Genomic DNA, 10,493 nt, shown 5'->3' with positions numbered 1-10,493 from the left:
TTGTACTGTTTTAATTCTTACAATACTCTTGGGAATGATCTAGAGATTGCTTTGTGTCCTTCCTCTGTTTAGTACATAGTAGTAACAAATCACAGACTACGAATAGGTATGAGGAGACTGGAGAGAGTGGATGTGGGAAGGAATAGGTATGAGGAGACTGGAGAGAGTGGATGTGGGAAGGAATAGGTATGAGGAGACTGGAGAGAGTGGATGTGGGAAGGAAAGAGGCATGGTTGGAGCACAACATGCCGGCCGTGTGTGAATGTACAAAGCTATAAATGCACTTGACAGCTGTGTAAATTGAGAATAAAATTATTGAAAGTTACCCTAATATTACTTTCTGCTCAAAAATAAATAAAAATCGTCCACAGAATGGCAGAAGTGAGACAGATGATCTAAATTAAGATAGGGCAGTTTGAATTAATCATGCCAGGGAAGGGAGATTTTGTTGTAGAATTTAAGTTACATTGCAGGTATGCGTGACCACGTGCAATTACCAGTACTTTCCCCTACTAAAGCCACAGAAAACTTTGCAGAAGCAAAATAAAATAATTAATTATAATGAACTTGCAGTTAGTACAAAGGTGTAACCTATAGTTTTGTAAACCAGACCCTATAGTTTCGTAAATCAGTTCCAGGGACTCTCCCAACAAATCACAAGGCAGACATTCCACAACGTCACAATTCAAAACCTTTGCAGTGGTTTTAGTTAAGGCAGTTGATGCAAACTAGCCCTTTGTATTTTATTCAAGCAAATAAGGTGGTGACGTAGGTAGTGATGTAGCTCCTCTATGCCAAATAGTCCATCATTGAAACCCGACCCTAGTCACTGTGCTGCCTGGGGTCAGGTTTTCGAGACTATGTAACTTAGACAAGGTATCTACAGTGCATTCAGAAAGTATTCAGCCCCCTTGACTTTTTCCTCATTTTGTTACGTTACAGCCTTCTTCTAAAATAGTTTTTTTGTTTTAATCCTCGTCAATCTACACACAATACCCCATATTGACAAAGAAAAAACAGTTTTTTAGAAATGTTTGCAAATTTATTCAAAATAAAAAACTGACTCAGTACTTTGTTGAAGCACCTTTGGCAGCGATTACAGCCTTGAGTCATCTTGGGTATTACGCTACAAGCTTGGCACAAGCTGTATTTTGGGAGTTTCTCCCATTCTTCTCTGCAGATCATCTCAAGCTCTCAGGTTGGATGGGGAGCGTTGCTGCACAGCTATTTTCAGGTCTCTCCAGAGATGTTCGATCGAGTTCAAGTCCGGGCTCTGGCTGGGCCACTCAAGAACATTCAGATACTTGTCCCGAAGCCACTCCTGCGTTGTCTTGCCTGTGTGCTTAGGTTCATTGTCCTGTTGGAAGGGGAAGCTTCAACCCAGTCTGAGGTTCTGAGCACTCTGGAGCAGGTTTTCATCAAGGATCTCTTTGTACTTTGCTCCGTTCATCTTTCCTTCAATCCTGACTAGTCTCCCAGTCCCTGACGCTGAAAAATAGCCAGCTCTAGGAAGAGTCTTGGTGATTCTAAACTTCTTCCTTTAAAGAATGATGGATGCCACTGTGTTCTTGGGGACCTTCAAAGCTGCAGAATTTTTTTGGTACCTTTCCCCAGATCTGTGCCTTGACACAATCCTGGTTCGCTTAAGCGCTTAAGACAATTCCTTCGACCTCATGGCTTTGTTTTTGCTCTGACAAGCACTGTCAACTGTGGGACCTTATATAGACATGTGTGTGCCTTTCCAAATCATGTCCAATCAATTGAATTTACCACAGGTGAACTCCAATTAAGTTGTAGAAACAAGCTCAGTTTTGAGTCTCACAGCAAAGGGTCTGAATACTTATGTAAATAAGCTATCTGTATTTTATTTTAAATACATTTGCTAACATTTCTAAAAACCTGTTTTCGCTTTGTCATTGTGTGTAGATTGATGAGGAACATTTTTTATTTCATCCATTTTAGAATAAGGTTGTAACGTGACAAAATGTGGAAAAAGGGAAGGGGTCTGAATACTTTCAGAATGCACTGTATATCTGTAGGAGCTATGGTTATGGTAAATAAATGACATCACGTACACAAATCTCTACTTTTCTGTCTGACTGCATATTGACTGATACGGACAGACAGAGGGGTTAGGTGCTGTTAGCGGAAAAACATCTTTCACGCCTCCTGGCAAAGTTTGGGTGCTTCCCTGGAACCTCCAGGTCTGAAGAACAACCTCTGCTTCTGAACTTCTGCATGCAGAGCACATTTTATAGGAAAATCTAGCGTTGCTCATTGTCTGTGTACTTTGCTCATTCCAAATCTTCACTGAACTGCACGTTGTAATGTAAGCTATGAGTAGGAGACAGAGTCAGGATAATTTACCTGTCTGCCCGATAGAAAAAAAGAAAGAAATAAGTGACTGGGAGGAAGAGAAAGAGAGACAGAGACTCCCAAACAGAAGGAAAGTAGAACATCTTCAGGAATGCCACATCATTTTCTTTGCACCTTCTCTCTTTTCTACAGAGAAACAAAAGAAAGGACAGAGCGACTAAACTGGTATCATAGCAACAGTTGTGTTTAGAGTATCCTGCCTAGGTATCAGTGGGTCTTGGACTGAGTAACTGTTTGAGTAACTTAGGTTGCTGTGAAAAAATTCAAAGCATGCGCAAAACATAATATACAGGAGCTTGGTGTGTGTCTCCAAGGGAGAGACGGTCTCTCTGACTGTGTCCCACATGGCACCCTATTCCCTTTATAGTGCACTACTTTTGACTCTGGCCCATGGTCAAAAGTACTGCACTATGTAGGGAAAAGAGTTCCATTTGGGATGCAGAATCTATGTCTGCTCTGCTCTCCACAGGTAGCCTTGTTTGGAAGTGATGAATAACAGGAGAGAGACAGAGAACATTCAAATAATGTCAGCTCTGCATTGTTCTGCTGCAATTTAGTTTCTAGATCATTCCCATTTGTTTTGTATTATTGGGACAAATAGTGTAAACCACTTTGCTTGTTACAATAAAGGGAGAACAGAGGGAGAACCCTGTCTAAAAATGCTAGCTACTTCACCAGATAAGAAGTGAATAAGTAAGCAAAATTATGGGCACTATAATTGTTCTCTGTGGCAAGAAGTCGAATAAAACTCTCACGACTCTGCAATTCAATGTAAATGAACCATTTTGTGTTAGGGACACAACCATTAGGGTTTAGTTTCCATCAAACATGTCTTGATTTAAATCTTGCAGGGACAACAATGAACAATATTGATAATGTTGCATTGGCATCTGGCACACTTGTAGGTTACCATTGTCACGAGCTGCCATAGTCTCCTGGTCTGGGCGAGCTGCCATAGTCTCCTGGTGTGGACGAGCTGCCATAGTCTCCTGGTGTGGACGAGCTGCCATAGTCTCCTGGTGTGGACGAGCTGCCATAGTCTCCTGGTGTGGACGAGCTACCATAGTCTCCTGGTGTGGATGAACTACCATAGTCTCCTGGTGTGGATGAGCTGCCATAGTCTCCTGGTGTGGACGAGCTGCCATAGTCTCCTGATGTGGATGAGCTGCCATAAACTCCTGGCGTGGATGAGCTGCCATAGTCTCATGGCCTGGGCGAGCTGCCATAGTCTCCTGGCGTGGACGAGCTGCCATAGTCTCCTGGCCTTGGCGAGCTTCCAGAGTCTCCTGGTGTGGATGAGCTGCCATAGTCTCCTGGTTTGGACGAGCTGTCATAGTCTCCTGGTGTGGACGAACTGCTATAGTCTCATGGCCTGGGCGAGCTGCTATAGTCTCCTGGTGTGGATGAGCTGCCATAGTCTCCTGGTCTGGATGAGCTGTCATAGTCTCCTGGTATGGACGAGCTGCCATAGTCTCCTAGTGTGGACGAGCTGCCATAGTCTTCTGACCTGGGCGAGCTGCCATAGTCTCCTGGCATGGACGAGCTGCCATAGTCTCCTGGCCTGGGCGAGCTGCCATAGTCTCCTGGTGTGGATGAGCTGCCATAGTCTCCTGGTTTGGACGAGCTGTCATAGTCTCCTGGTGTGGACGAACTGCTATTGTCTCCTGGTGTGGACAAGCTGCTATAGTCTCCTGGCCTGGGCGAGCTGCCATAGTCTCCTGGTGTGAATGAGCTGCCAAAGTCTCCTGGCCTGGGCGAGCTGCCATAGTCTCCTGGTGTGGATGAGCTGCCATAGTCTCCTGGTGTGGATGAGTTGTCAAAGTCTTCTAGAGTGGACGAGCTGCTATAATCTTCTAGAGTGGATGAGCTGCTATATTCTCCTGGTGTGGACGAGCTGCCATAGTCTCCTGGCCTGGATGAGCTGCCATAGTCTCCTGGTTTGGACGAGCTGTCATAGTCTCCTGGTGTGGACGAACTGCTATTGTCTCCTGGTGTGGACAAGCTGCTATAGTCTCCTGGCCTGGGCGAGCTGCCATAGTCTCCTGGTGTGGATGAGCTGCCATAGTCTCCTGGTGTGGATGAGTTGTCAAAGTCTTCTAGAGTGGACGAGCTGCTATAGTCTTCTAGAGTGGACGAGCTGCCATAGTCTTCTAGAGTGGACGAGCTGCCATAGTCTTCTAGAGTGGACGAGCTGCCATAGTCTTCTAGAGTGGATGAGCTGCCATAGTCTTCTAGAGTGGATGAGCTGCCATATTCTCCTGGCGTGGACAAGCTGCCATAGTCTTCTAGAGTGGACAAGCTGCCATAGTCTCCTGGCCTGGGCGAGCTGCCATAGTCTCCTGGAGTGGACGAGCTGCCATAGGCTCCTGGCCTGGGCGAGCTGCCATAGTCTCCTGGTGTGGATGAGCTGCCATAGTCTCCTGGTATGGACGAGCTGCTATAGTCTCCTGGACTGGGCGAGCTGCCATAGTTTCCTGGTGTGGATGAGCTGCCATATTCTCCTGGCCTGGGCGAGCTGCCATAGTCTCCTGGTGTGGATAAGCTGCCATAGTCTCCTAGTGTGGACGAGCTGTCATAGTCTTCAAATGTGGACGAGCTGCTATAGTCTCCTGGTGTGGATGAGCTGCCATAGTCTCCTGCGTGGATGAGCTGCCATAGTCTCCTGGCATGGACGACCTGCCATAGTCTCTTGGTGTGGATGACTGTAAAACAAAGTTTATTGGTCGTGTACACAGATTTTCAGATGTTATCGCAGGTGCAGCTCCAAAAGTGTGGTAATAATAATACCTAGAAAACAATACAAAACAATATGCATGTAATCCAAAAGTAAAAAGAAAGAAATTAAGAAATATCAGAATGAGCAATGTGCACCATGGGAGTAACTCTGCTAAAGCCATCACACCATCACCCCACAGGACCCAGTTAGTTTCTAAGCAGGGAGGAATCCTGCTATCTAGTTAAAGCCTCATGATAGCTATGATAGCTATACAGTCCAACTATGCTCATTTACACAACCTTGGTACAGACAGACAAACAAAAAGACAGAAACCTCACACGTTCACAATGAGCCCATTCATAAACCCAACCTCACTTCTCTGGGATAGGATAGGAGCAGGAAAAGGAGAAAAATCGGTTGCTCTTAGCATTTGGGCAGATGCAACTGCGATCACTCAGCTCGTCTGATGCTGATAATGGGGCGATGGGAAATTCCTGTCAGGGAGTCTCATTCGAAGACGTGGTGTAACGCAGGCAGGGCTGTTTCGCAACCGCTTTGGCAGGCTGCATGTGTGTGTGTGTGTGTGTGTGTGTGTGTGTGTGTGTGTGTGTGTGTGTGTGTGTGTGTGTGTGTGTGTGTTAGACGCTAGGGCAGAGAATGAGTCACGACATGCTCACATGACTGTCATTAAACACATTTAGAAAAACCTAAGACAATCAAGACACTCAAGTATGTGTCTGGCATGGCATTCAATTATTGAGCAATACGATAGAAGGAGAAAATGTGGTGTGGCAATACAGTGCCTTTCTCTCGCCCCATTCTTTGTAACTCTGGGGGTATGACAAATCTGTTTTGACTGGTGGATAGTCACCCCTTGCACCCCATCAATTCCTTCTGAAGCATATATGGTACCTTTAGCAAAACCTGTGTTATCATCAAATCAAGACCCACCCCTACCCTCCCTTCAGCAAATCAGATCACGACTCCATTTTGCTCCTCCCTTCCTATAGGCAGAAACTCAAACAGATAATACCCGTGCTAAGGAATATTCAACGCAGGTCTGACCAATCAGAATCCATGCTTCAATATTGTTTTGATCACGCAGACTGGGATATGTTTTGCGTAGCCTCTGAGAATAATATTGACATGTACTCTGACACGGTGGCTGAGTTCATCAGGAAGTGTATAGGGGATGTTGTTCCCACTGTGACTATTAAAACCTACCCAAACCAGAAACTGTGGATAGATGGCAGCATTCATGCAAAACTGAAAGCGCGAACCACCGGATTTAACCAATGCAAGGTGACTGGGAAAATGGTTGAATGCAAACAGCGTCGTCATTCTCTCCGTAAGGCAATCAAACAGGCAAAATGTTAGTACGGAGTTGCAATTCAATGACTCAGACACGAGACGTGTGTGGCAGGGTCTACAGACAATCACGGACTACAAAGTGAAAACCAGCCACATCGCAGACACTGACATCTTGCTCCCGGACAAGCTTAACACCTTCTTCGGCCGCTTTGAGGATAACACAGTGCCACCGACACGGCCCGCTCCCAAGGACTGTGGGCACTGGGTAACTGAACTAAATGAAGGTAACTGAACTAAATGACTATCGCCCCATAGCACTCACTTCTGTCATCATGAAGTGCTTTCAGAGCCTAGTGAAGGATCATATCACCTCTACTTTACCTGACAACCTAGACCCACTTCAATTTGCTTACCGCCCCAAATGATCCACAGACGATGCAATCGCCATTGTACTGCACACTGCCCTGTCCCATCTGGACAAGGGGAATACCTATGTAAGAATGCTGTTCATTGACTATAGCTCAGCCTTCAACACCAAGGTACCCTCCAAACTCATCATTAAGCTTGGGGCACTGGGTCTGAACCCCGCCCTTTGCAACTGGGTCCTGACAGACCGCCCCCCAGGTGGTGAAGGTAGGAAACAACACCTCCACTTCGCTGATCCTCAACCCTGGGGCCCCATAATGGTGTGTGCTCAGCCCCCTCCTGTACTCCCTGTTCACCCTCGACTGTGTGGCCATGCACGTCTCCAACTCAATCATCAAGTTTGCAGACGACACAACAGTAGTAGTTCTGATTACCAACAATGACGAGACAGCCTACAGGGAGGAGGTGAGGGCCCTGGCAGAGTGGTGAAAGGAAAATAACCTTTCACTCAACGTCAACAAAACGAAGCAGCTGATCGTGGACTTCAGGAAATAGCAAAGGGAGCTCCCCCTCCTCAATGTACATGGCTGTATCACCGCCTGGTAAGGCAACTGCACCACCAACAACCGCAGGGCTCTCCAGAGGGTGGTGTGGTCTTCCCAACGCATCACCGGGGGCTTATTGCCTGCCCTCCAGGACATCTGCAGCACCCGATGTCACAGGAAGGCCAAAGAGATCATCAAGAACATCAACGACCATGGCCTGTTCACCCTACTATCATCCAGAAGGGGAGGTCAGTACAGGTGCCTCAAAGCTGGGACCAAGAGACTGAAAAACAGCTTCTATCCCAAAGCCATCAGACTGTTAAATAGCCATCAATAGCTGACCACCACCCGATTACTCAACACTGCACCTTAGAGGCTGTTGACCTTTATACATAGACATGGAATCACAGGCCACTTTAATAATGTAACACTAGTCACTTTATTAATGTTTACATAGTGCTTTTCTCATGTCATATGTATAGACTGTATTCTATTCTACTGTATTTTAGTCAATGCCACTACAACATTGCTTGTCCTAATATTTATATATTTCTTAATTCCATTCTTTTGCTTTTAGATTTGTGTGTATTGTTCCAAATTGTTAGATACAACTGTACTGTTGGAGCTAGGAACACAAGCCTTTCGCTACACCCACAATAACATCAGCTAAATATGTGTATGTGACCAATACATTTTGATTTGATTTGAACTCCTTTGTTTTCTTTTTTCATTTGAAAAACATCTCTCGTATTAGGTTGACTTTGCCAAGTGCAAGACCAGGACCATTGTGCCAAGAACAACACAACAGAAATACAAAATAGAACATGTGTCTTTGTCAAACATTATAATGATAAAGGAACGACCAAACACTGAACACTGCCAGACAAGTTCACATTAAATAAGGAGATGTATTTAGACAACCATAATGGCACTGCTGAAAATGTCACTGATTATTCATTAGCAGCAACCCCTGATCCCCTAAAGTAGGCAAATTGTTGGTGTATTCACCTAAGAGAGCAGGCTATATTTAGGAAGCGAATAGTCCCTCCCTCTCATGACATAATTTCAATATGTTAACCCATGTATTCAGAACCAATCTTCATTCCTGCCAAACACAGGCCTAGATTTAACCAGTTCCAGCTGACCCACAGCTGGAGAGCAGTTTCATTGTTTTGTTTAGGCCATGTCGGAGGTGTAAACTGCATTGGAGCTGTCAAATCGGTGTGCGAATGCTCTTCTTGTCATTAGCCAGGTTTGAATTGACCCAGGTTTTTTCATCAAAAGCAAATTCTCTAAAGATCAACAACAATTGTATCCGTTCGACAGATGACAAATGATGCGACAAACTGTTTTTCAAATAAATTATGATTGCCGAATAGTTTTGAAGGTACACAGGGACACGATGTCATCGCATAACTATAATGTTCCACTCCACATTTAATTCTAAATGCCTACCCCTTGCAAAAACGTCTTTCACCATCCAATTATTTCAGGTCCACAGGAGTGCAAGTTTCCCCATTGCAAGGACCATTGGCGATATGTTGGCACATGATAATTATTAGACTATGGCAAATATTAGTCAATTCTTGCATTCTATCAATGCTGGCTTTCACAGGCTACCTGAGACATGAAACAGATAGGTAGGAGGCGATACAGGCTGTCGCCAATTTATTAATGCGGAATTTGCCTAAATGGGTAATGGAAGCACTTAAACCACTTGGCACTTGGCATCCATGAATGCACTGTACAAGGCTGAGATTATAACTAATTGCAAGGTCCGCAATAGGGCCAAGAGCCACTTGCTGATTTGACAACTCCAACTCCAACGCAGTACACCTCTGACATCGCCTAAATAAAAACAATGAAACTGTTATGCAGTTGTTGGTTGTCGCGGGTTAGCTCCTGGCTAACCTGGAGTTCAATCAATGAGATGAGATTGGAGATGTTGGTTAGAGCTGCCTTGCCCTTTTAAAAACACAACATTTGAGGTAGCTATTCACAAGAAGTATTGCCTGATGTGAACCATGCGTAGAACAAAAGAGATCTCAGAAGACCTAAGATTAAGAATTGTTGACTTGCATAAAGCTGGAAAGGGTACAAAAGTATCTCTAAAAGCCTTGATGTTCATCAGTCCACGGTAAGACAAATTGTCTATAAATGGAGAAAGTTCAGCACTGTTGCTACTCTCCCTAGGAGTGGCTGTCCTGCAAAGATGACTGAAAGAGCACAGCGCAGAATGCTGAATGAGGTTAAGAATCCTAGAGTTTCAGAAGTACAGAAATCTCTGGAACATGCTAACATCCCTGCTGACGAGTCTACTGTCACATGGAATGACGCTGGAGAGATGAAGCAGACATTTACTAATGAACGGACATATAACGAGACAGGAACAGCGTCAGCAAACTAGTAATACAAGCAAAAAACAATTAATGCAGAAGTGGGGAACAGAGCTGGGGAACTGATAAATATAGGGGAGGTAATAACAGGTGATGAGTGAGTCCAGGTGAGTCCAATATCGCTTATGTGCGTGACGAGGGAAGGCAGGTGTGCGTAATGGATGATAGGAGTGCGTGATGCAGGGCAGCCTGGTGCCCTCAAGCACAGATGAAACTACAGTTGAGTTGTTTGGAAGGAACACAACACTATGTGTGGAGAAAGAAAGACACAGCACACCAACATCAAAACATCATCCCACCTGTAAAGTATGGTGGAGGGAGCATCATGGTTTGGGGCTGCTTTGCTGCCTCAGGGTCTGGACAGCTTGCTATCATCGACGGAAAAATGAAATGTTAAGCTATCTGTTTGCCAATTGAAGTTCAACCAAAGTTGGGTGATGCAGCAGGACAACTACCAAAAACATAGAAGTAAATCAACAACGTAATGGCTTCAACAGAAGAAAATACGCCTTCTGGAGTGGCCCTGTCAGATTCCTGACCTCAACTCGATTGAGATGCTGTGGGATGACCTCAAGAGAGCGGTTCATACCAGACATCCCAAGAATATTGCTGAACTGAAACAGTTTTTTAAAGAGGAATGGTCTAAAATTCCTCCTGACCGTTGTGCAGGTCTGATCCGCAACTACAGAAAACATTTGGTTGAAGTTATTGCTGCCACCCTGCACTGTGAATGTTTACACAGTGTGTTCAATAAAAACATGAAAATGTATAATTGTTTGTGTG

General features: G+C 44.9%; 1 protein-coding gene across 1 annotated transcript; it reads right to left on the bottom strand.

Moving 5' to 3' along the window:
* Nucleotides 1-3,741: 3,741 nt before the first annotated feature.
* LOC118965938 (stress protein DDR48-like) lies at nt 3,742-8,482 on the bottom strand. The gene is made up of 2 exons (XM_036986963.1): nt 8,464-8,482; nt 3,742-5,078 (listed from the first exon to the last, which is right to left on the bottom strand). Exons 1-2 carry the CDS (start codon nt 8,480-8,482, stop codon nt 3,742-3,744), a joined length of 1,356 nt encoding a protein of 451 aa, XP_036842858.1.
* Between the last annotated feature and the right edge of the window lie 2,011 nt (nt 8,483-10,493).

The sequence above is a fragment of the Oncorhynchus mykiss genome, chromosome 9 (genome assembly GCF_013265735.2).
Source record: "Oncorhynchus mykiss isolate Arlee chromosome 9, USDA_OmykA_1.1, whole genome shotgun sequence".
Taxonomy (NCBI): Eukaryota; Metazoa; Chordata; class Actinopteri; order Salmoniformes; family Salmonidae; genus Oncorhynchus; species Oncorhynchus mykiss.
The sequence above is the reverse complement of the archived record's forward strand: the minus strand, read 5'-3'. Positions and strand labels throughout refer to the sequence as shown.